The following is a 27,541-nucleotide window of genomic DNA, read 5'->3' as shown; positions in this document are numbered from 1 at the left end:
GCAACCATGCAAAAGCATCTACTAGCTGAAGCCCAACTGGACTTCAAACAGCCACTACAACTGGTTTTGTTATTAGAAAATGTGGCAAGTGGTGCTTATGAGTAAAAGGCTCAGGCCAACTGAGGTTGGGGGACACCACTTGAGTGAAGGAAATTGCCTCACTCAAGACATATCCTGAACAGAGGGACTCTAGGTCAGCCCAGCAAAATCCCAAAACAAAACCAAGCTCCCATCAAACACTTTCTTGAGGATCCAGGCTGGCAAGCCATTGTTGTTGTTGCTAGTATGTGGGCTTGAGATTAGGAGAGTCCCACTAAGACTGAAATAACTCCACAGAGGTCACTGCCCCATCATCAAGTCGCTCGTTACTTACACAGCTCTGAGATTCCTGTTTATTTTTTTTTCATTTTTTTTTAACCCCCACAGGCGGTAGTGCTTATTTTATCCCCAGCACCCATGGAGTGTGTGTATATACGTGTGAAACACAGTGAAGGACACAAAGTGCACAAATTTTTTATTCAATTTCCACCACCAGGAAGATAGGAAAACACCCGGGTGGCCAGTGACAAACACTGCCCTTCACATCAAAGGGCAGTGCTGTGTGATCAAAACAGTGAAGGGGAGGGTAGGGACTAAATCAAAATAGAGTTGGAAGATTCCTGTTTATATCTGTCAGCCAGACCTCCATGATTGGACCAGGTTAACAGCCCCATGGCCAGCTGACTGAGCTCATTGTAGTCACTGCATTCCTCGCCCTTTAGGTCCGGGATGTAGGCCTGCTATTTTTCTTGTAGCCTCTCTTGGCACATTTTCGGTCCAATTCCTCCGACAGCTTTGGATACTGGTGGTGTTGCACTGTAGCCTGCCTCTTGCACCTGGAATATCTGGGAAGAAATCCATCATCAGGCAGTAAAGGTATTGTAGCTGTGACATCTGCTGTGTCCATCTCAGACTCTAAGCTTTCTTTGACACTAGATGGAGAGGGAGAACCCCTGGGTTCTGACAGCCTTTTTAGCTGTTTTGTGGGGCTGGGTATGTTTTACTACTGCCCCGTTTGTCAGTTGAAGCTTTCATGTGGTCCACATGTTCAGGACTGCTTCACCTACCTGAAGTTGTAAACCATAGGACCTCGTGTCGACTATGCCTCTTACCCATGCATGGCCATTTCTGTGATTCCAACACCACACTTTGTCCCCTGAAATAAGTTGTCACTCTCAAGTAGAGGAGTCTTGTGACTGCACTCGCACCTCTGGTGTATATTCACTGTCAATAGTTGCTTCTTATTGAGATTTCCGTCATTACTGTTACCATCACTACCAAACACTCTTTCAGGCTCATAGGAGACCTCAATGTCACCAGTCAATAAACAGTGGGAAACATTAAGAATAATCAAAATGTGCAACAATACATTCTGCCAAAGAAAGAAAAAGCGAGAGAAAGATCCATCTGTTAATTATTAACAAAATTATGGATAGTATTAGATTAAAAGTAAACAAAACGTAAAAGTTTAAACTATCTTGGTTCTTAATTTACTTTTTGGCAAGTCAGATATTACAGAAACCTTGCTTGATCGGTCATATTTTGTTTTGGTTTTAATGAAGTAGTCTCTCACTGAAAGATGGGCAACCAATTATGCAAATTTTACTTTAATACTAAAATAGAAGTTTATTAATAAAAGAAATAAAGATAAAATAGAATTAACCAATCACGTACTTATAACAGATTCAAACATTTTCAGTAAGTAGAAGTATAATCCCAAACATTCTGTGCAAATTGAAAAGAAGCAAAGTGAGTGTTGGGATTTAGGTCAAAGGCCATCTGTTACATATCTCCACAATTGGAATAATTTCCCAGAAATAAGATAAATTTTATGAGTAGGATATTGGTACACAAGGGCTTAGTTGGTCACTTGTCATCCTCTAGTATCACTTTCAGTTCTGGATTTCGTCTGGAACAAACATTAGTTCTTCACTCTCAGATAACCTAGTTCACTATTTATCACTTGCATCTCGGGATCACTGATCTGTTCAGTCTTTCTATTTCAAAGACTTTAAAAGATTTCTGCAAAGAAAATAACTGAAACTCATAAGTCTCCCTTCAGCTAGAGTGTTTCCCATAAGCTTAAAAGACAAGTTGCAGAAGTCTCTAACAAATCCTGAGGTCCCTTTGTTTACTTTGCTGGATTGCAAAACAATGTAAAATGAAAAGAAATCCATGGAACCAGGCCTCAGGAATAATATTAAAGAAATTTCCATGGCTACAGAAAATACTTACAAATACTTAATTATTAACTTCAGATAGTTATTAACTCAAAACTCAAACTGAAATTTATAATGAATATTATTAAATCAGATATATATGATATATTACATATGCACTTTAATACATAAATGCTGCAGCTTACATTACATCTCAAATTACTCTGTCACTCTACCCACCAGACTTTAAATTTTCTCTGTAAAGGATGGAGCTGGCTTCTTTCTCTTCTGTACAACGTTTTGAGCGTTTCGAGGCAAGCATCACTGTGTGATAGGCAGTTCTGAAGTGGCATCCAGTTAGTCTTTAATGATGATACCAGAGCATTAGAAGCCGAAAGGACCCAAGAGTGGCAAGACAGAGGCCGTATCTCTCATTGCGAAATTCGAAAAGTAACCTGCCTAACCTATCACTTTCATAAATAATGAGATAAGATGCACAATTGCATGCGATAACTCCATCAGGGCCATGGCAGAAATGGTGCAATAAAACTTGTTCAACACTACTCTTTAACATCCCAGCTTTAGAATCTGTGCTCTGCTTGTAGTCCCAGCCACTCATACGGCTGAGACTAACGTACTGCCAACCAGTCAGATTGACCACTGGCTCTCTGAGGCAGATTTATCTGCCTCTAATCACTTATAGCTCAGAGCACAAGTGGTTACAGGTCTGTTCCAATCCCTGCAGACACTTTGGTAATCTCCACTACCCAGAAGTATTTCCTGCCAAATGTCTCGTTCAAATGTTTATGTTGAAAGATTTGTTTACAGATATTTGAAAAGTTAAATTGGACTTCGGAGCAGCCACATATGCCAATTTTTAATCCTGCAACTTCATTGATACAGAGAAATGAATAATGCAATCAGTTCCATATCTTCATAATTGGAATCATTTCCCAGAAATAAGATAAATTTGTGAGTAGGACGCTGATGCACAAGATCTCAGTTTGATCACGTGTCATCTACTAGAATCGTTTTCAGTTCTGGCTTTTGTTTCCCTGTAATTACCAGAAGAACTAGACTGATAATTTTCTAGAACTTATTCCTCTGTGTATCTTTATTTGAATCAGTAGCTTTCTGTCCTCCTCATTCTCACAGAATTGCTGAGCATCAGCCTTTTTCCAGCTATACAAAAGATTTACAACACTAGTTACCCTAGCAACTTAAAGACAGATAAGACAATAAGACCATAAGACATAGGAGCGGAAGTAAGGCCATTCGGCCCATCGAGTCCACTCCGCCATTCAATCATGGCTGATGGGCATTTCAACTCCACTTACCCGCATTCTCCCCGTAGCCCTTAATTCCTTGTGACATCAAGAATTTATCGATTTCTGCCTTGAAGACATTTAGCGTCCCAGCCTCCACTGCACTCTGTGGCAATGAATTCCACAGGCCCACCACTCTCTGGCTGAAGAATTGTCTCCGCATTTCTGTTCCGAATTTACCCCCTCTAATTCTCAGGCTGTGTCCACGGGAGCTAGTCTCCTCGCCTAACGGAAATACTTTCCTAGCGTCCACCCTCTCCAAGCCATGTATTATCTTGTAAGTTTCTATTAGATCTCCCCTTAATCTTCTAAACTCCAATGAATACAATCCCAGGATCCTCAGCCGTTCCTCATATGTTAGACCTACTATTCCAGGGATCATCTGTGTGAATCTCCGCTGGACACGCTCCAGTGCCAGTATGTCCTTCCTGAGGTGTGGGGACCAAAACTGGACACAGTACTCCAAATGGGGTCTAACCAGAGCTTTATAAAGTCTCAGTAGCACAACAGTGCTTTTATATTCCAACCCTCTTGAGATAATTGACAACATTGCATTCGCTTTCTTAATCACGGACTCAACCTGCATGTTTACCTTTAGAGAATCCTCTACCAGCACTCCCAGATCCAGATATAGGGCACTTGTGCTTAGCCGTGAATATATACGTAACAATAACAAGCAAACTACATATTTTGTAGTTTTAACGTCAGCATTAATACTAATGAGACAATTGGGAACAGTCTCACAAATGACAGGAAAAAATCCTAGCTATGAAACAAAGCTGCAGGATATACATTATACAAATGCTTAAAACTTTTATGAAAAATTCATGTCTGCTAATAATTCATTTAAAATTAACATGCATATTGCTTCTACTCAGATAAAGATTAAAATATTAAAACATTTTGTATCATGGTATTCCAATATTGTTTCCACTTTTTGACTCTGATCCCAATATTATTGTACAGCTTTTAAAGTTGGATCACAGCTATTCATAGTATTATAAAATATATACAGCATAGAAACAGGCCACCTGACCTACTAGTCTGTGTTGGTGCTTTCATGACACATTAACCTCCTCTAACCTACTCATGCTCTCAATACACCCTTCTGTCTAATCTTTTGTTGGTAATTGTTTAGTTAGCTTTGCATTCAATGTACTAAATCTACTTGCTACTGCATATGTAGGGACCATTATTGGTTTTCTTTACTTTTTTTCACATTTGCTTTGGAACGGTGAGCTTAAGTTGAAAAACAAAAACAAATACTGGAAAAACTCAGCAGATCTGGTAGCATCTGTGGAGAGAAAGCAGAGTTAATATTTCAGGTCCAGTGACACTTCTCCAGAACTGATTTTAGCTAGAAAAAGATGGTAGATATGCTGAAGGTGGGGTTGGGGGTATGTGTGGGGGTGGGAGGTTAACAATGGTGAAGCTGGAGCCCAGAGAGAAAAGAGTTTGTGACAACAAAGGAATGGGTAAAGGTCAGCCTGGGGGATTCAATAGCTGCCAATATAGGCCATTAATGTGACAAAGGGTTGTTGTTTATGATAGCAGCCCACGTGATGCCAAGGTTTGGTGTGTGGGGTTTGGGGTAAGGACATGGGAGAAGGTGCTCAGGCTCTGAAATTATTGAACTCGATCAACAACAGGACTGCATAGGCAGACCCATTGTTTCTGCCTGCTCCTGCCCCAAAGGACTCCCCTCTTCCTACCTCGACTGATTTTTTTCTCCTCTTGTCTAGTCTCTTCCCACTTAGATCTACAATTTTTCTGATGGTTTACATCCATATCAGAATTTCAAGTTTTCAGTTTCCAGCTGCCCCATCTTCACCGTGAAACTGCAATCCCTTTACATGTCCATCCCCCATCAGCACAGTCTCTGAGCTCTCTGCTTCTTCCTGGAAAATAAGGCCTGAACCTCACCGATCTACCATCCCTCCTCACTACCCAAGGCCACAGACATACTCTGTAAGTGAAGCACTTCCCTCAATCTGGTTTATTGTATTCTCTGCTTTCCTCTAACAAGGGGAGACAAAACAGACTGGATGACCACTTTGCGGAACATCTATATTCTATCTGTAAAAATGACCCTGAGCTTCTGGTTGCCTGCTATTTCAACACACCACTGTGTTTGTTGGTCAACACCTCTGTCTTGGACTTGCTGCAGTGCTCCAGTGAAGTTCAGCACAAACTAGAAGAACAGCATCTCATTTTGTGCTTGGGGATCCTGCAGCCTTCAGGACGTAATATTGAGTTCAATCATTTTAGAGCCTGAGCACCTTTTCCCATATCCTTACACCAATCCTCACACACCAGATTTTGTCATCACATGGGCTGCTACCAAAAACAACCTATTGTCAGCTATTAGCAGCTATTGATTCTTCCAGGGTGACAATTACCCATTGCCTTGCCTGTTTTTTTCTTTCTTTGGGCTCCAGCTCCACCTATCATTTACTTCTCCCTGCAAACCTCCCACTCCATCCTCAGCTTTTACAGCAATCTTTTCCAAGATAAAATCAGCTCTGAAGAAGCGTCACTGGACCCAAAATGTTAACTCTACATTCTCTCCACAGATGCCTGACTCACTGCATTTTTCCAGAAAGTTCTACTTTTATTTCTGATTTCTAGTGTCCCCAGTTCTTTGGTGTTTTTAGCTTAAGTTACAAATAGAACTTTGGGCTTTGAGCAGCAGCTTGTTTTGGAAAGGAGGAGAGGCCAAGCAAATTGATGATTCTTAATGGGAACTGGCCTGGAAAGATAATTGCAGGTGAATAATTGTTCTAAAAACATTGCAGATGATTCAGCACCATGAGTTATTCTCAACCTTTTGAATGCAGTTGGTTGAATGTTGCATTGGTCAATCAAAGAGTGTCAGTCAGCCAACCACAGAGAATGTGAAAAAGAAAGAGAAACCATAGATTGAACTGGTTTTGACTGTGATTTTTTTGGACAGAAGGATGGGCACTCAGAAGCTGTGTTCAAGTTTTACTCTGACTCATTTTGCATTCAGTTGAAGAATTATTGAATTTTCTGAGAAAATAATCCTAGTTTATAGGAAATAATTGAATATTCCTTGGGCCCTGCTGGAAGCTGTTTGTATTGACCTGTCACTTCAAAAGTCAAGCCTTCAATTCAACCATCACTCAAGGAATTTCAAAAAGACATGATATTCATTTTTGAAACCGTTATCAAACTGGCCATTTATGACTCTTTTCTTGTAAATCTATCCATTAATGTCTCTATCTGTCTATGTGTCTGTATTTGTATCTGTGGGAATTACAATCAATGAAGATTGTGTTTATATCATAGACATTAGTTAGATTATTTTGTTGTTTAGGTTTGATCTCCTAAAGTTCCAGTATTAATATTCCTGTCCTGTCGACTGTCCTGCTCCTCGAATGCTGCCTGACCAGCTGTGTTTTTCCAGTGCCACACCTTTTGATTCCAGTATTAATAATTAATGGTTAATTTCTGTTTAAGTTATAAACTTGGTGCCTGATATCTGTTATTCTTAAAGCCTGATAAGGAACAACTGAGCAATTTTGAAGGTCATCAAATATTTCAATTTCATTGTATTGCAAATTCAGTATCAGCAAATCTGATTTGGTCTGGCTTGCTATCTCTGTGTTGTAACATTAGCAAGTTTCATATTCTTATTGCATTGAGTAAAGAAATGAAACCCCTCCTGAGTACATTACTGGATTTATTGTTGATTATATTATCTTTACGGTCCCTAGTTTTGGAATCCTGACCCCTTGCGCTTACAATTTATTTGAACAATAATTTGCTGTTTTACAAAGACAATGAAAGTATTCAGAGAACAGTTTCAGTAATTAAAGTTGTTTTAAATCTTGTTTAGATTTGCCGAAGGTTAAACGGAATACGCGTCACAAGCTGTAAAAGTGCCAAAGACAGGACATCCATGTCAGTCACATTAGAACAATGTGTGATTCTTCAAGAAGAGCATAGTCTACACCCAGACTATTTTGCCAGAGCATTGGACTGCATGAGGAGGTAGGCATTTCTCCAGTATAATTGTATAATTACTAGCAGCACAATTATAAGGCTTCATGATAAGTAAAGTTGAACAAAATTGTGTCAATTTATACAGAAAAAGAGTAGTAAAATTGTTGCTTCAAAGCAGAAAGGTATTACTGGTCATACAAATAATTAGAAAATAGGTTTATAAAAATTTGGCATATTTACTTCTGGATATAGTCTTCACAAAGTACAGTAATCTGGAAGAGCTTTAGTGTTTCCTAAGTTTTCAAGTGCAAAGCTTGCTTATGGGTTGAGTCCACTCATAAAGAATTAATTATACTCAGACACCCAGTTCCTGAAACTAAGTAAAAAAAATCAATAGGAATGATTTTTAGATTTGTTAAACATTGGGTAGCCATCCCATTGCCACCAATTTTGTCCTTTGCTAATATTTAATTTTGTCCATAAAATATGGTGATTATATTTCCTCTTAATAAAGATAGAAGTATGAAGTCAGAATCTGATGTTTAATGCAGTTTCCTGATGAACCAAAGCATTCAATTAAGCCACATCTTGATTGTATATTTCTACATTATTGATTATACGGGAAAGCAAAGAACCTGTCTGCATGTTGCAATTGAGCTCCAATCTCCATATTGGCAAGGGAAGTTAGCAGTTTGTGTTCTGTGCCAAGGATTACTCTTGTAAATTATCCTTCACTCAGTACAAATCAGTTTTTGGCCTTATATAGACAGTGCTATAATGATCAGAGGAAGCTCCACACTTGTGATTTGATTACTTTATTGACTTGGAATAAATAAAACAATCATTTTAGCAATAGTGCATAAAAATAAGCTGAATGGTATTCTCTGGAAGAAGCCAAATTTTCATTGCCCCTGTTATTTCACCACACAAGGAATAAACAGTGTACATTGAAGTAGGCAACCTGAAGAAAATTGTTGAATGCACAATTGTTGAATGAATCAAAAGAAAAGTGAAAATGGTTGAATAGTGACTGAAGAGGTAATTGCTATTAAGAAGGATGATGCAGGAATGCTGTGAAACATACAGACTGATGAAGAGGAAATAAACATCAGGAAGAATCATCAACTAAATGAAGATTCATTGCTTTAGGGGAAGATGAATGTAGCTTTCTTACTCTGTGAGGAGCCTATCCCTCAATTTCCTTGAAAAGTGATGAGCAACCTTATTTATCCACTGCAGGCCATGTTGAGTAAGTACATCTACAATGTTCTGAGGAAGTGAGTTCAGTGCCGGTTTATCGACCAGGCTTTATTCTTCTATGACTTCTCTGTAGCAACTTTGATACGGCTGAGTGCCTTACTCTGTTATTTCAAAAGGCAGTTAAAAGTCAAGTATGTGGAGTCACCGGTAAGCTATGCCAGAAAATTAATAGTTTTTTGACATAAAACTGGAATAAATAACAGGCAGATTCAATCAGGATGTGATGAGGTTGGGAGTCCCTTACTGTCAATGAGGCTAAGTTAGATTCAGCTGTCACTGACTCAGCACCAGCTTGATACCGAGGAGATTTCCTGTCTTAAAGTACATTTGTGAACCATGTAGACGTTTTGGACAACCTGGTAACTTCAGTAGGAGTGGAAATGATGGATTTTCATGGCAATCTGTTATTTTTATCATTTTTAAAAAGCTTGTTGAGGGATGTGATTGTTTCTGGCTCAGCCACCGTTTTTATTTGCCATCCCTAATTGCCCTGGAGAAGGTGTAGTTGAAACAATGCAGAGGGGCCTGGAGTTGCCAGCTCTATTAATCTATTAATGGGAGGACAATGCCATGGAAGTCAGTTGTAGGGCAGTACTTAAAAGTGTTGTAATTCTCACCATTTTTGTCTTCATAGATTCTTTGATTCTTGACTTTGCACTATCTTCACATATAGGGGGACACCATAAACTTGCGCTGACTTCCTTGGCCTAATGCATGCATGCATTTGAAATTGCTTGCATTCTTGGTAAAGATACCTTTCTCCAGCTTCTCAGATTCTGCAGCATGTAGGTGTAAGTGTGAGAGACCTTGGGAAAGCAGCTTTCCCAGGTCCTCTTTGCATTTCTGTTGTTGCTGCATAAAGAATCCATGTCCAGGTTAGTCAATAAAGGAATATATAGCTAAGGTGGGGACCATTTCAGTAATAGCAAATTTTACAGGGATTAAGTCAAATACCATCTGGAGTATTGAATTCAGTTCTGGGTGTTATACATCAGAAAGGATGTCTTGCTTTCACAAGGAAGATTCAGTAGCATGATAACAGAATTTAGAAGGTAACATTATGAGATTGCATATGTTTGGTATGGTAATCATTTGGTAATCAAGGCCAATTATCAGAAGTTGACTGGCAAAATTGGACTACCAGTGTTGCGGACAAACACTGAGAATCCCTCCTCACCCATCTGGCTACAAGGTTGACTGCAGGAACTGTGTGGATGGGTTTGTCCTGCATAAAGTCCCAACAGTCTTAATTCATGATTTTTAAAACTGCTGAAAGGGTGTCTCATTTGAGAGATGTCTTCACTCTGTCTCCCTAATTTGCAGTAGCAAGCAGCAAGTCCCTCCTTGCTGGAGGGCCTCCTATTGATCGTCCAGCTTCAAGAAGCATTCCACTCTCCTTTACTGGATGCCAAGCGTAGTCTTCAGACTACGTATTGGTGACTGTTCCCTGTGAGCGCAGTGCTGGGACCCCTATTTAACTCATTATCGGTGTCCTGGCACAAAATGTGAAATCCTGCCTGTGGTGTTTTCTTTTGTTAAAGATTCTAGATGCCGTGTCTATTCTAATTTTTAAGACAGGATTGATACATTTTGGTTAGATTAAAGTTAAGAGAGGAACATGAATCAAAGACAGAAAGTAACGGACTTGGCTTGCAAATTAGTAATAATTGATTGTATGACAGGATTGAGAGGCTAAATAGCCTGCTCCTGTCCACGTGTTACTCATATTTTCTTTGCTAAAATTTACACAGTAATATTATCTGTGGAAATTTATCAAATAGACCATAACATTGGAAGAGAACTAAAATGGCCCTTTCAGCTTGTATAACACATAGTACATTGCATATTGGCAATAAAAGTAATCATGGGAAAGGAGATAATATCTTGTGTCAGTCTTTGTCAAGTAGATATGGAATTTTGCAAAACTGCAGATTTGATCATACAGCTTATTTACAGCTAGAATATGTATATTGATTAATGTTCTTACAAGCTGTGTACTATAGTGTTTGAATGTACTGGCTTTTCTTTCTCACTACAATATTGAATACAAATGCTTCAATTTCTTTGAAGGAAATTTGGGAAATTTTCATGAATAATGTCGCAATGTATAAATGTTGCAAACATATACAGAATGCAGTGAAACTGGTTTGGATCATTTTCAATGTTGCTGTTTAAAATAATTACTTTGACTTCATGGTACATGTAAACCAAAATTTCATTGCATAATGATGCTTGAATGAAAGTAAATAAATTTCCTGCTGACAATAAATCCACCAATCTTAGCTAATGTTGCCAAGTTTCATTTATTTTGGTACAAATTTGCAGCTAGTCTAATGTATCTGTCTTAAACTTGAATATAGATTATATCTCTAAATACTGTCACATTGCTTTGAGCAGAAAGATGGATGGACAGGTGATAGCAGCTAAAGAGTTAGATTATGTTTCTGATGTCCATATGTGTTTGTTTGTCTGAGTTGTAGTATTACATTTGCTTTCCGTTTGTTGCTTCTGATAATTGGCCTTGATTACCAAATGATTACCATACCAAACATATGCAATCTCATAACGTTACCTTCTAAATTCTGTTATCATCCTACTGAATCTTCCTTGTGAAAGCAAGACATCCTTTCTGATGTATAACACCCAGAACTGAATTCAATCTTTCTGTTTGTTGCTTTCCGTTTTGATATTGTTGCATTATTGCTATAAATAACCTTTAGTCAATCAAAGCACTGGCATGTTCAAATTGTTCAACATTTGTTTACCACTGAAACATGTCAAACATTTATCATTTTATTTAAAAAAGCTTCCTGGTTCACATACATATATGCCTGTCAGTTGAACATCATTACTGAATTTGCACTGGATATATCCTTTGAAAAGGATACGTATTTCAGACAATATACCTTTGTTAGAAAAGGTATGCAAAGAATTCCTCAGAAAAATGAAAGATCCAATGAATTCAAATTTGACAACTTGTGTATGTCAATAGGTGTCCCATCAATTTGAAGGTCAATGCAGATTTAGAAACATACAAAAATAGAATATTTGAGAAGGGATAGACTATTTGGCCTCTTGAACCTGCTCCGCCCTTCACAATGATCATGACTAATCATTCAACTCAATTGTCTGTTCCTGCTCCCCCCACCCAACCCCACCACCCCCCTCCCCCAAACCAATATTTTGATCCCTTTCGCCCTAAAATGTTGCATCTAACTCCTTATTTTTGCCTCAATTGCTTTCTATGGTAGTAAACTCCACAGGCTTACCATTCTCTGGGTGAAGAAAGTTCTTGTCATCCCAGCCCTGAATGCTAAACTTTGAAACCTTAGACTGTTTTTTGGACTCCCCTGTCATCGGAGGCACCTTTCTACGCCTCCCCTATCTAGTCCCCTTTCTATGAGATCCCCTCCACCCCCACATTCTCCTGAACTCCAGTGAATATGATCTTAATTGTTTACTCTCTTCTAATGCAACTGTAGCTATCCCAAGAAATAATCTGGTAAACTTTCTGTCCTCAGATAAGGAGACCAAAACTGCACACAATATTCCTATATGATTGCAGCAAGACATCTCTGCTCTTGCACTTGAATCTGCTCTCTATGAAGGTCATAATACCAGCTGCCTTCTTTTCCCACCTGCTGCATGAGTGTGCTTACCTTTGACTGTTGTACAACGATATCCAGGTCTTGTTGCACATTCCTCTCAATTTATAATACTTCAGATAATCTGCATTCCTGATTTTGGCACTATAGTGGATAATCTCACTTTTAACCACGTTATACCACATCTGACATGCAGTTACCCACTCACTCAGCTTGTAGAAATCACACTTAATCTTCTCTGTGTGCTCTTCACAGCTCTTCCTCCTGCCCAGCTTTGTCATCTGCAAATTTGAAGATATTATATTCAGTTCCTTATGTAATTCATTAATATATATTGTGATTACCTGAGGTCCAAGCACTTAGCTCTGTGATAACGCACTAATTGCTGCCTGTCATTCGGAAAAAATAAACCTGTTTACTCCTACACTTTCTTTTATCTCTGCCAACCAGTTTTCTAACCATCTCAATGTTCTATCCCCAATCCTGTGTACTTTAATTTTACATGTTGATAAGATATATAGGAGTTGGTTAAAAGCCCTCTGAAATGTTAAGTAAATGATGTCCACTGCTCCCCCTTCAACTCTACCAGTTGTGTCCTCTGCCAGTACATTTCTCTTTTGTAAATCCATGTTGACTCTATCTGATCCTGCCACTGTATTCCAAGCGCTCTGCTATTAAATCTTTTGTAATGCACTCGAGCACTTGCCCCACTATCAGTGTCAGGCTTACTAGTCTATAATTCTTGGTATTCTCTCTACTTGCTTTCTTAAATAGAGATTAACTGCCCTCTAATCTGTAAGAACTAATTCAGCACTTATAGAATCTTGGAAGATGGCCACCATTCATCTACTATTTCTAGAGACACTTCCTTAAGTACTCTGGGACGCAAATTTTCAGGCCTTGGGGAGTTATTACCCAACATCATTTCCCCATAATACTGATTTCTTTCAGTTCCTCCCTCTTACTAAATCCCAACATTTCTCTGATTTTTTTTGTATCCTCTTTTGTGAGCACAGAACCAAATTATGCATTTAGGAACACAGCTGAGGATGTGAAACTTATCATGAACACATCCACAGAGGTTGAATGAAGGCAAATATTAGATCTAGCAAAAATGTGGTCCACTGCAAAGGATATCCAAGAGATGAAAGATCCTCCTGCAAGTAAATGGTTCACAACCAATTAAGGTGAAGATCAGAATCAATGTCAACAATCGTCAAGCAAAAGGCTTAGCCTTCTAAGTCAGAAGCAAATATGTTCTGAAAGAATTGCAAAATCTCTAGATTGCCTGAATTTGTGAGCTCAGAAACTTGTGGTGGAGATGGAGTAGTGTTACCTGAATGCGTAAATGTAACTGTAGGGAAGAAAAGCTTGGAAGATAATTTTGTATAAGGTAATGGCTCTGAAAGTTCCTCTTAATCTGAAGATGGAGTCTTTGGATGAAAAGATGTTTAACATGAGATCCCCACAGAGACACCTATTTTGAACCTGGCTGCAGATAGTCTTTGTAATTATGCATAACTGGTCAATGTAACTGGTACCTCTTGCTATCGTCCAGTAGATTACATCTGGGGTAAGAAAATTTATTCTTACATAGAAGAGATGATAATAGCTTATTCTCTACCACTTCTAATTTAAATAGGCCCATAGAGTCAGCACAGAAAGGAGGATTTCTGTAAATTTCCATTGACTATTTGATTTTTGTTTATGTTGCAGTGCTCCCACCACAGGGTATCTCACCTATTTAAGATTTTTTAAAAAGAATAGAAAGGAAGATTGACTGTACCACTTTGCCCTGAGCACAAGCCTCCAGTCGTTGGTATGCTATATATGATAATCATGAATAAAGGACAATAGGGTTATAAAATTAAGAGTGAAAAGCAAAAGATTTGTTGATGCCACTGTGCCAATAAGTAGAGACAAGGGGGAGCATTAAGCAGTTATGGAAGGTAGAATGGGATAAAGACTGGATAGAAAGGTAGAAATACTGAATGAAGTTTGACACTAGGAGTGGTAATGTTAATATTTGGGTCATAGCAGAGGAAGCTTTCGAGAATTGACTGAAGAGGACTTCTATGTCCACTTAGAAAATCCTATGTTAATCATGGCTTTATGAAAAGGATATTATATTTAACTGATTTATTGGAGTTCTTTGAAGGAATAACATGCACAGTAGATAAAAGTGAATGTGGAAATATTGTACTTTAATTTCCAGAAGGGATTTGACAAGGTGCCACTTAAAAGCCTACTTGTACATAGAAAATGGCAGAAAGCAGAATATACGTAAATGAGTCCAGCAATGGTCTCTCCTGAATCCGCGGTTTTTTATCATTTATTTCTATGACTTCAATGAGGGGAGTGAAGGCATGATAATTAAATTTGTAGATGACACAAAATTAGGTAGAAGAATACATTGTGGAAAGGACATAATGATATAGATAAAACTGATGTAGATAGGTTGAGTGAATTGGCAAAAGTCTGGTAGGTGGAACATAATGCAAAAATTTGTGAAGGTGTTCAATGTGATGGCAGCAAGAATTAAAATAAGCAGAAAATAACTTAAATGGAGAATGACTACAGAATTCTGAAATACAAAGCGATCTTATGGTTTTAGTCTAAAAGTGATAAAAGACTGGTACGCACATTCAGCAAGTAATTAAGAGAGTTAAAGGAATGTTGTCCTTTATTACTTGAGTCAGTTTGTTCATTTTGCTGGACAGGTGGTTTGCAATGTAGAGTGATACCAACAGCATGGGTTCAATCCCTGAACCGGTTGAGATTACAATGAAAGTCCCACATTCTCAACCTCGCCCCTCACCTAAGGCATGGTGACCCCATCACCTCTCCCTGATGAGAGAGGAATCTTACAGTCCTCTGGGACAATGGTGACTTTATCTTTATTGTCCTTTATTCCAAGAAGAATTGAACATAAAAATAAGGGTGCTATGTATCAGTTCTTTTGAAATTATGAGACCACATCTCAACCACTGTGTGCGTTTGGTTTTGTTATTCAAGTGTAAAAAAGACTATAGTGGGTATGAACTGGTTGGACTGAAGGGTCTGTTCCCATGCTATATGATCATGACCTGTTTGACCAATTAATGAAAAAAAATTATGGTGTTAATTAAGTTTAAAAATGAATTACTTGAATTATAATGCACTATATGCTGCATACAAGTCTAGTTGATCCATAAGTTGAACCATAAGTATTCAGTATAAGAAAATTAATAGGGTTTGTTTTTTGTTAATATACAATGAACAAAGAAAGTCAATCTCTTCCTGCTACAGAGACAAATTATAAAGGCAACATACACGTCAGAAATATGATATTCTGTGATGCAATAATTATAATTTATAATGGAATTTATTTTTAAAAATAAATATTCATAAGCAGATTAAAAGATTTGTGGCCTCAATCTTAAATCCCATTAAATCACATCTAGATGACTGCATTCCTGAATTCTTAAGTTAGGATGCTAAGTGCTGATATTGGTTAACTAAAAAAAAGTTGTTTCTGATATTGAATTTTTGTCAATACATTCTGTCCTGAAATAATTTTACTGATTTCAAAACATCAAAGCTTAAGGACATTTTATTATTGGATCCAAACTATTTTTTGTAAAGCGGAGTTCTGTTAATGATCTGATTTATTTTAACTGTGATTTTAAGCTCACAGTAGTTTGGGCTAAGACAGGATGAGGAGAGTCTAAAAATAAAAGAACCATCAACAAGAAAGGATGTAGAAATGGGAAAGGATGTAAATATGGAAAAGGATATTAAGTTCAGAGGAGATTTTTGATATCGATACCTGATATTATCTTGTGAGGAAAGATTTGACAAATGCACCCTGTTTTCATTGAGCTTTAGAAGAGTAAAGGTGACTAGATTGAACATAAGTCATAAGAAATAAGAACAGGAGTAGCCCATTCAACTTCTCCAGTCTGTCTGGCATTCAGAAGGATCATGGCCATCCAATGCGCTTTATGTCCAAATTCCTGACCTTTCCCCTTACCCTTAATTTCCTTTCTGATCAATAATTTATTTATCTATCTATCTATCTTAAATATGCTGAAGGATTCTGCCCCACACCTCCCTCTGCCCTAAGAGAGAAGAAATTCCTTCTCATCTCCGTCTTAAATTGATGTCCCTTAATTCTGAGACTATGCCGTCTGGTCCTAGACTTTTCCTTAAAGGGAAGCATCCTCTCAGTATTTACCATGTCAAGTCCCCAAAAAAATCCTATATATTTCAATGACATTACCTCTCATCCTTCTAAATTGCAATGTGTAGAGTGTCAACCTGCTTAATCTTTGCTGTTGAGGCAGTCCCTCCATATGGGGATCATCCTAGTGAACCTTCTCTCATCAAGGGTTGGGGAGTCCAAAACAAGAGGGCATAGTTTAAGGTGAGGAGGAGAGATATAAAAGGGACCTAAGGGGCAACTTTTTCATGCAGAAGGTGGTGCATGTTTGCAATGAGCTGCCAGAGGGAGTGTGGAGGCTGGTACAATTACAGCATTTAAAAAGCATGTGGATGGATATATGAATAGGAAGAGTTTAAAGGGATATGGGCCAAATGCTGGCAAATGGGACTAGATTAATTTAAATATAGTTGCCTCCAATGAAATATCTTTCCTTAAGTGGACCAAAACTGCTTTGAATGTGGCCTCACCACAGCCTTGTACATTTGCAGTAAACCTTCTCTACTCTTATACTCCAACTCCCTTCAAATAAGAGCCAACATTTCATTAGCCTTCCTGATTACCTGCTTCACCTGTGTGTTAGGTTTCTCTGTTTCATGCACAAGTTCCCCAAATCCTTTTTTCTGCTTTCTGCAGTTTTTTTCTTTGTTTAAATAATCATTTGTTTATCTTTATAAACTGAACTTGATATTTTTCCATATTATATACTCCATTTGCCAACATTTTAACTTATCAATATCTCACTGTAAACTGGATCCCAATCAGCTTTTCTACCTATTTTTCTGTTGTCTGCAAACTTGGCTACAGTACATTCACTTCCTTCCTCCAGATCATTAATATATAAACAGTTACAGTCCCAGGACCGCTCCCTCTAGAACTCCACTCTACAGGTTGACAACATGACAAAGAATGATTAGTAAGTTGATAAATAGTCTTGACAAGAAAAGGATATTTCCCCATGTGTGTGAGTCCAGAGCATGGTGGCACTGTTTCAAAATTAGTGATCACCCTTTTAGACACAAAACCCTTTGGAGGGTTTTGTGACTTTGGAATTCTTTGCCTCAAGAGAGGTTTTTTGATTAATATTTTTAGGATCGAGCTAAATAGGGAATCTAAGATTGTTGGGGGTGGATTGGAATGTGGAATTTGAAACACATATCAAGAATGATCTTACTGAAGGGGCCAAATAGACTACTTCTCTTTGTTTGTATTTTATCCGTGGGAATGTCACATATGGGAAGAGGCAAGGATTGGGGAAGGAAGATTCACAGGTTTATTTTCCTACATTGCTAGAGTCACTATCCTTGAAAAGATAATTAATCAACTATACAATCCTGAACTATCTGGTGGTCATAAAAGCACTACGTAAGTGCAAACCTTCCCTTCCTTCCCATCCTCTGTCCCTCCCCTCCCTCAAGTGCTGGATACACTTACATTTATTTATTTTTTGTCTTTGAATATCTGGCATCTTTGCCTTCCTGATAACTTATCTCATTAGTTCCCTTCTATGTTTTGAACAATCCTATCAATTCCTTTATTTTACTGTTTGCACAGTCATCTGACTTATACCCATGTATTGAGATATGGAAAATCAGGAAAGCCCTGGACAGAGATATCATTTATAAATCCTGATAATGGTAAAGGCAGAGGCCTTCAAGATAAAAATTTAATGAAGGTGCTGAAAAATACTTAAGATCATTTAGTGATTAAAGTAATCAGGTTATTGTTAATCAATTGTGTTATGAAATATATAATTAGAGTCATAGAGATGTAGCACGGAAACAGACCATTTGGTCCAACTCGTCCATGCGACCAGATATCCCAACCTAATCTTGTCCCATATGCCAGCACCTGGCCAATATCCCTCCAAACCCTTCCTATTCATATACTCATACAGATGCCTTTTAAATGTTGCAATTGTACCAGCCTCCACCACTTCCTCTGGCAGCTCGTTCCATATACACACCACCTCCTTAAGGTCCTTTTATATCTTTCCCCTCCCAACCTTAACCTATGCCCTCTAGTTCTGTACTCACCCACCTAGGGAAGAGGCTTGGTCTATTTCTCCTATCCATGCCTTTCATGATTTTATAAACCTCTTGAGTACACCCCTCAGCTTCTGACACTCCAGACCCAGCGTATTCAACCTCTCCCTGGTAACATCCTTGTAAATCTTCTGAAGATTTTTTCAAACTGTTATTTTTGAACAGTAAGAAGTTCAGTTCCTGGGGAAAAAGTTAGTAACTGAAAATATATTTTCATTCATTTGAATTAACGGAAATCTGCAGGCAAGATTCCTCACAACAGGCTAATATTGAAAATATTATACAGTAGCTACTGAATGGATGGCATGGTGGTTCAGTGATTAGCACTGCTGCCTCGCAGCGCAGAGACCCAGTTTCAATTCCACCCTTAGGCAACTGTCCACGTGGAGTTTGCAAGTTCTCCCTGTATTTGCGTGGATTTCCTCTGAGTGCTCCGGTTTCCCCTCTCATCCAAAGATATGCAGCTTAGAAGAATTGGTCATGCTAAATTGCCCAAAATGTCCAGGGATGAGCAGGCTGGGTGGATAAGCCATGGAAATTGCAGGGTTACAGGGATAGGATAGGGCGGTGGGGGTGAGTCTGGATGGGCTGCTCTTCTAAGGGTCAATGTGATGTTGATGGGCTGAATGGTCTGCTTCCACATTGTAAGGATTCCATGAATGCTATACAGTGTGGTGTCTTAGCATTGAAAATACCTAGGACAACATCAACTTAAATTCTGTGGGTATTTGGAATGAGTTCTGAATTAAATACATAATCCACATATAAAACTTCATTATTATGCGGCACGGTGGCACAATGGTTAGCACTGCTGCCTCACAGCGCCAGAGACCTGGGTTCAATTCCTGCCTCAGGTGACTGTCTGTGTGGAGTTTGCACATTCTCCCCGTGTCTGCGTGGGTTTCCTCCGGGTGCTCCGGTTTCATCTCATAGTCCAAAAATGTGCAGGTTAGGTGAATTGGCCATGCTAAATTACCCGTAGTGTTAGGTGAAGGGGGAAATGTAGGGGAATGGGTCTGGGTGGGTGGCGGGTCGGTGTGGACTTGTTGGGCCGAAGGGCCTGTTTCCACACTGTAAGTAATCTAATCTAATTATTCATTATTTATATTCTCTGTGGTATTGACCCAACTTTTGTCACAGCAATCAACTTTCATCTGTAGAGTTACGCAAACTGTATAATAATTATTAGTACTTCTGTATGGAGGTGTGATATGGGAGTGATAGACAATAATACCAATATCCTGAGACCTAACTCACCGCAGTTCACCAATGACTTATATGATTAGATACAACCACGAAAATTCAAAGTTTAATCCTCTATCTGCCTTAAATCAGCTGGACTGAAAGTCAGTATCTTGCCCAAGTGACTTTTCCATGTGAAATTTTCTCCCTACTCTCTCTTGCTCTTTCCAAACACAATGTCTAGACTCCAGTGTTAGTCCATGATTATGCCTGGCAGAATATAGCAGTGGTTTGCTACATTCTGCATATAGCTCTTCCATTCTTATCAAGTGCCATTGGCATCCTGTTGGAAGTATTTCCAAGTTGATATTCAACCTGTTTGACCAAGTTATGAACTTCTTGGGTACTAAATTGGGCGAGCTATCTCACAGACTAGTCAAGTAACAGCCTGATGTTGTCTGTAAGGTATGACTCTGTGAGTGTGACTATGTCCAGATACGGCCATCATCATCCCTGGATATATCCTGTTCCACTGACAGGACAGACACAGTAAAGGTGCAGGCACAGTGATAGTTGGGAGTGAGTTGCCCTGGGCATCCTCAGCATTGACTCCGAACTTCATGACGTTTCATGGCTTCAGGTTAAATACTCAAGATGGAGGAAGCTGCACAAATATCGCTATCTTCACTGATGAAGACCCAAACACATCAGTGCAAAAGAGAAGGCGAAAGCATCACAGCAATCTTCAGTCAAGTGCCAAGTGGATGATCCAACTCAGTCTCCATTAGTGGTCCTCAGCAGTACAGATATCAGTCTTCAGAACTTTGATTTACTCTGTGATATCAAGAAATGACTGGAGGCACTGCATAGTGCAAAGCCTATGGTCCCTAACAACATTCTAGCAATAGTACTGAAGACTTGTGCTCCAGAATATGCTGCTCCTATAGCCAAGCTTTTCCATTGCAGTTATAACGTTGGCATCTACCGGACGATGTGGAAAATTGTGCAGGTATGTCCTGTACACAAAAAGCAGGACATATCCAAACCAATTACCCCCCCAATCAATCTACTCTTGATCATCAATAAAGTAACGGAAGGTATCATTAACAGTGTTATTGAGCAGCACCTACTCAGCAATAACCTCTCATGTGACGTCCAGTTTGGGTTCCACTATGGCCACTCAGCTAAGGTGACAGTGATAGCCCTTGACGTCAAGGCTGCATTTGACTGAATGTGGCATCAAGAAGTCCCAGAAAAACTGTAATCAATGGGTATCAGAGGGCAAACACTCCGCTGTTTGGAATCATAACTTTCACATAGGAAGATGGTCATGGTTGTTGGATGTCAATCATCTCAGCTTCAGGGTAATGTCCTAGGCCCAACCATCTTAAGCTGCTTCATCAATGACTTTACCTCAATCATAAAGTCAGAAGTGGATTTGTTCACCGATGATCACACCATGTTCAGAACCATTCACAACTCCTCAAATATTGAAGCAGTCGATGTTCAAATGCACCAAAATCTGGAGAATAACCGGACTCAGGCTGGCAAGTGGCGAGTAACATTCATGCCACATAAATGCCAGTCAATGACTATCTCCAGTAGGAGACAGAGTCAAAAAATGTGGTACTAGAAAAGCACAGCAGGTCAAGCAGCATCTGAGGAGCAGGAGAGTCGATGTTTCAGGCATAAGTCCTTCATCAGAAATGTGGAGGGAGTTGCCAAGGGGACTGAGCGATCAATGGGAGGTAGGTGGGGCTGGGGAGAAGGTCGCGAGGAAGGCAGTAGTTAGATGAAGGTGGGAAGTGATGGTGATAGATCAGAGCAGAGGGTGGAGTGGATGGGTGGGAAGGAAGATGTACAGGAAGGACAGCTCAAAAGGTCAGTGCCAAGTTAGAGAGTTGGATCTGGGATAAATGGGGGGAAGGAGTGATGAGGAAACTGGTGAAATCGACATTGATTCCATTTAGTTGGAGGGTCCCAAGGCGGAAGATGAGGTGTTCTTCTTCCAGGCGTTGGGGGCTAGGATTTGGCAGTAGAGGAGGCTTGGGACTTGCCTGTCCTTGGCGGAGTGGGAGAGGGAGTTGAAATCTTCAGCCACAGGACAGTGGGGTTGTCTAGTGTGTGTGTCCCAGAGATGTTCTTTCAAACCTTTACTCGTAATATCATGATCACACCTACTCCAGAGACTGTATCCGCCCCCACTCTCTACTCCAACTCAACACCAGGTCCGAATCCCAAGCCTTGTCTTGTTTTTACCATCCTCCCAGACCTCCCCCTCACTGAGGATGAATGATAAGTCTTCTGTAAAGATTTCACCTTCATCCCACTACGCTCCCAGATCAACTAATTCCACACGTGTCGCGACATTTAAATTTTCTTCTGCCGCCTCTGTCTCCGTGCTTACTTTTTCCATCAGGACTCCCACCTGTCCTCCAAGGTCCCTTTCACCCATCTCCAACGTACTCCATCCACTTGGACACCCTGTGTTGGTCTGTTACCTGCCTTCAATCTCCAACTGCCGCCGTGACATAGACTGACTCAACCTGTCCACCCCTCTAATCCACTCTATTCTCTAACCCTCACTACGTGCAGCCCTCCACTCCCTCCGGACAATCCCCAGTGGACCAGTGGACAAAGGGGGCGCAGTGTCGGTTTTTCATGATAACTTGTACACCGCTGAAGCCAGGCGCCAACTCATGGACACCTCCTCCTTCTACCCCATCGACCACGACCTCACCTCCCATCACCAAACTATCATCTCACAGACCATGCACAACTTTATCACCTCTGGGGATCTCCCATCCACAGACTCCAACCTCATAGTCTGGGAACCCCGCACCACGTGGTTCTACCTCTTACCCAAAATTCACAAACCTGACTGCCCCAGTCGACCCACCGTCTCCACCTGCTCCTGCCCCATCAAACGTATCTCCTCATACCTTGACAACGTCCTGTTCCCCTTGCTACAGGATATCCCCACATACATTTTGGACACCACCCACAGTCTCCACCTCCTCCACGACGTTCGTTTCCCCAGCCCCCAATGCCTCATCTTCACCATTGACATCCAGTCTCTGTACATGTCCATCCACCGTGACAAAGGCCTCTCAGCCCTCCGTTTCTTCCTCTCCAGCCGACACAACCAGTACCCTTCAACTGGCACACTCATTTGATTAGCTGAACTGGCCCTCACCCTCAATAATTTCTCCTTTGAATCTTCCCACTTCCTCCAGACCAATGGGCTAGCCATGGGCACTCCCATGGGCCTCAGCTATGCCTGCCTCTTCGTTGGATATGTGGAACAGTTTACATTCTGTAGTTATACTGGCATCATTCCCCACCTTTTCCTCCACTACATTGATGACTGTGTCGGGGCTGCCTCATGCTCCCACGAGGCAGTTGAACAGTTCATCAGTTTCACAAACACCTTCCACCCTGACCTGAGGTTCACCTGGACTATCTCAAACACTTCCCTCCCCTTCCAGGACCCCTCCATCTCTATTTCCGGCAACTGACTCAACACTGACATCTAGTTCAAACCCACCGACATCCACAGCTACCTGATCTTTACCCCCTTCCACTGCCCTCCCCACCCCGTAAAAACACTATCCCTTACTACCAAATCTTTCGCCTCTGTTCCCAAGAAGAGCAATTCCATGCCAGAACATCTCAGCTAGCCTTCTACTTCAACGACGGCAATGTCCCCTTCTCATGTGGTCAACAATGCCCTCCAGTGCATCTTCTCCAATTCTTGTACCTCCACCCTTGAACCCCACAGCTCCAACCACAATAAGGATAGAACTCCCTGGTCCTTATCTTTCCATTCCACAATCTCTGGGTACAATCCATCATCATATACCATTTTCGCCACATACAGTCAGACCCTACCACCAGAGATTTATTTCCCTCCCCACCCGTTTCAGCATTGCACAGAGACTATTTTCTCCGCGATTCACTCGTTAGGTCTACGCCCCCACAAACCCACCCTCCACTCTTGGGAACTTCCCTTGCCACCGAAAGAGGTGTAAAATCTTCGCCCCTCACCTCCGTCCAGGGCCCCAAAGGATCCTTCCACAACCGACATAGATTCATATAGAACTCTGAGCGCAAAAGCTGCATGAATTTATGTAAAACTCTGTTATCTCACTTTTTAGATTGGAATCAATCTAAACATCAGGTCATAGACAGAGAACACAGGGGGCTAACACCTTCAACATATTGTCTAGCTATCACCATTGTTAACAGCTAACCCGAGAATGCAACTTTAAAAAAAAGGGTTTTGTGATTTACACATGAAAGAAGTGAAACTATCACTGTATTCTAACAGATGAAAGGCTTAACAGACAATCAATTCTTCAATGTATAATTTCAGTTACATCACACTGCAAATTTTTGCTGTAAATTCTGTGTTACGATCGAGCCCTCCACAATCACCTGATGAAGGAGCGTCGCTCTGAAAGCTAGTGTGCTTCCAATTAAACCTGTTGGACTATAACCTGGTGTTGTGTGATTTTTAACTTTGAAGAAGCTTGACATCATCCAGGACAAAGCAATCTGCTGATTAGCACCACAAACGCAAGCATCCTGTCCTTCACCCCCGTGCTGAGTAGAAGCAACGTGTACTATATGCAAGATGCTGTTCAGAAATTCACCAAAAATCCTTAGACAGCTCCTTCCAAATTCATAATTACTTTCATCTGGAGAGACAAGTGCAGCAGTTACACAGAAACATCACCACCTTCAAGTTTCTCTCCCAGCCACTCACCATCCTGACTTGGAAATATATCGCCTTTCCTTCACTGTCACTGTGTCAAAATCCTGGAATTCCCTCCCTAAGGACATTGTGGGCCAGCATACAGCAAGATGACTGCAGCAGGTCAAGAAAGCAGCTCATCACCATCTTCTCCAGGGTAACTAGGAACGGGCAATAAATGCTGGTCAACCAGTGACGCCTGCATCCCACAAATGAATAAAAAAATGTACATGACTTTCTTGGCTGCCACATCCTCAAGTGTGACCTGAATCCTGCGTTTCTGACTCAGAGGCAAGGATGACAGTGCACCACAAGACCACCTCCCCATAGAAACAAGACAGATTAACTTAGCAGGCTATTCAATCTTGGGACTTTACATCTAAGCTTGAACTTTTCTTTACCTGTGGCACGTGCACTACAAGATTAATAACCTAAATGGTACTTTGTATTTGATACATATAACCTTGATTACAAGCATAATATCATGACATTTTATATTTTCTGAACTAATTATCCCAGCAGTAAAGGTCTGTACTATTATCCAAAGCTGCACATTTAGCATTTTGTTCAGCAGTTGTTACTCTTTATCTCTGCTCTTTTTTATGATATCCACAAATCTAACAGAATTCATTGTAACTTAAACGAGATGCCATCATACTCCTCATTCCATGCTGAGAAGGTGAAGCTGCTTCTAACAAAAACCTCGCACATGAGTACGGCTGGTAATCAGGAAGACGAATGGGATGTTGACGTTATTTCAAGGGAGTTGAAGTATAAGAGTGAGGAAGTCTTACGGCAACTGTACAAGCTGATGGTGAAACAGCTGTCCGGAGTATAGTGTGCAGTTTGGTTTCCCTTATTTAAAGAAAGAGATCATTTTAGTGGAGGCAGTTCAGATCATCCAGTAGGTGGGACTCTACTCACTGGAATGTAGAAGAATGAAAGGTGATCTGATTTAAACATACAGGATTCTTAAGGGACTTGACAGATTAAATGCTTGGAGGATGTTTCCCCTTGAAGGAGAGAACAGGACCAGAAGGCATCATCTCAGAATAATGGGGTGCCAACTTAAGATAAGGAGGAATTTTTCTGAGTTGTAAGTGTTTGGAACTCCTTGCCGCAGAGAGTTGTGCATATTTAAGGCTGAAATGGATAGATAGATTTTTGATTATTAGGAGAGTCAAGGGCTATGGGGGAAAATCTGGAAAATAGACATGAGGAACATTGGATCAGTTATGATCCAAATGAATTGCGGGACAGGCTTGAAAGGCTGAATGGGCTATTCCTGTTCCTATTTTTTAATGATTTTATGATCTTTATTCAACGGTGCGGTTCTTGCAATTTGACACTCAGGCTAAACTAAAGTTTATCTCATGACACGTTCATTTCACAGTATTGCTGCAGCTTGCAGGCGGTGTTGCTATCTCAGAATGCTCATAGATCGATAGCAAGAGTTATTATTATTCACTAGTGATTGAGGAGTAATATAAATAGAACATAGAACAGTACAGCACAGAACAGGCCCTTCAGCCCACGATGTTTTGCTGACCATTGATCCTCATGTATGCACCCTCAAATTTCTGTGACCATATTTATGTCCAGCAGTCTCTTAAATGTCCCCAATGACCTTGCTTCCACAACTGCTGCTGGCAATGCATTCCATGCTCTCTCACCTCTGTGTAAAGAACCCGCCTCTGACATCCCCTCTCTACTTTCCTCCAACTACCTTAAAACTATGACCCCTCGTGTTAGCCATTTCTGCCCTGGGAAATAGTCTCTGGCTATCGACTCTATCTATGCCTCTCATTATCTTGTATACCTCAATTAGGTCCCCTCTCCTCCTCCTTTTCTCCAATGAAAATGTCCAAGCTCAGTCAACCTCTCTTCATAAGATAAGCCCTCCAGGCAGCATCCTGGTAAACTTCTTGTTAGAAACGAAAATCGCTTCTCAATAATCGCTCTAGACAAATTCAGGAAAACAAAGTTTTATTAGCAAGTCTGCAGAGTTGGGCACCCTTCTGAGAAAAGGCGCGCCAAGCTAACAAAGTTTCTGATTAAATACATCACAAGTCCCTCCCCTCTATAGCTCTAAAGAGTCACGAGGTTCACATTTTAAACAGTCAGTATTTTTCCATTCTGGACCCTTATCACAAAGTCTGCAGCAGACGTCTCCTGAGTTGTTTTTCTACCCTGTAGTCTTATCAGTCAAGGACTTATTCTTCTCTGTCAGAGTTAGTGGTCTTATCAATCAAGGACTTGTTTTTCTACTCTGTCAATGTGAGTGGTCTTATCAATCCGTAGCAGCAGATGTCTCGTCCTTTATTATAGAGAAGCATGTTTTACCCTACCCCTATGGCTCTATTCCCCTTAGACTCTGGGGTCATGCACATCTCAATTGTTTGTACCGAAATCGTGTCTCACACTTCTGAACCCTCTCCAAAGCATTCACATCTTTCCTATAATAGGGTGACCAGAACTGGACGCAGTATTCCAAGTGCGGTCTAACCAAAGTTTTATAGAGCTGCAACAAGATCTCATGTCTCTTAAACTCAATTCCCCTGTTAATGAAAGCCAAAACACCATATGCTTTCTTAACAACCCTGTACACTTGGGTGGCTATTTTAAGGGATCTATTTACCTGCACACCAAGATCCCTCTGTTCCTCCACACTGCCAAGAATCCTATCCTTAATCCTGTACTCAGCTTTCAAATTCGACCTTCCAAAATGCATCACCTCGCATTTATCCAGGTTGAACTCCATCTGCCACCTCTCAGCCCATCTCTGCATCCTGTCAATGTCCCACTGCAGCCTACAACAGCCCTCTATACTGTCAATGACACCTCTAACCTTTGTGTCGTCTACAAACTTGCTGACCCATCCTTCAATACCGTCATCTAAGTCATTAATAAAAATTACAAACAACAGAGGCCCAAGGACAGAGCCCTGTGGAACACCACTCACAACAGACTTCCAGGCAGAATATATTCCTTCTACTACCACTC

The 27,541-nt window shown here is 40.4% G+C and overlaps 1 protein-coding gene and 1 long non-coding RNA gene across 14 annotated transcripts in view; one reads left to right on the top strand and one right to left on the bottom strand.

The window, feature by feature from the left end:
• inpp4b (inositol polyphosphate-4-phosphatase type II B) overlaps positions 1-27,541 on the top strand; it is a 1,028,621-nt gene that overhangs the window by 888,973 nt on the left and 112,107 nt on the right. For all 13 annotated transcript variants that reach the window (XR_006309059.1, XM_043674148.1, XM_043674147.1 and 10 more), the window contains one exon: positions 7,383-7,537. Coding sequence is in view for 12 of the 13 variants with exons in the window: in XM_043674148.1 (XP_043530083.1) it covers positions 7,383-7,537 (155 nt within the window). In the remaining variant the exon portion in view is untranslated. The remainder of the gene's footprint in view (positions 1-7,382; positions 7,538-27,541) is intronic.
• LOC122539385 lies at positions 728-12,607 on the bottom strand. Its single transcript, XR_006309063.1, has 3 exons — positions 12,563-12,607; positions 2,439-2,560; positions 728-884 (listed from the first exon to the last, which is right to left on the bottom strand). It is a non-coding gene; the product is annotated as an uncharacterized LOC122539385 (long non-coding RNA).

The sequence above is a fragment of the Chiloscyllium plagiosum genome, chromosome 32, assembly GCF_004010195.1.
Source record: "Chiloscyllium plagiosum isolate BGI_BamShark_2017 chromosome 32, ASM401019v2, whole genome shotgun sequence".
NCBI classification, from domain to species: domain Eukaryota; kingdom Metazoa; phylum Chordata; class Chondrichthyes; order Orectolobiformes; family Hemiscylliidae; genus Chiloscyllium; species Chiloscyllium plagiosum.
The sequence above is the reverse complement of the archived record's forward strand: the minus strand, read 5'-3'. Positions and strand labels throughout refer to the sequence as shown.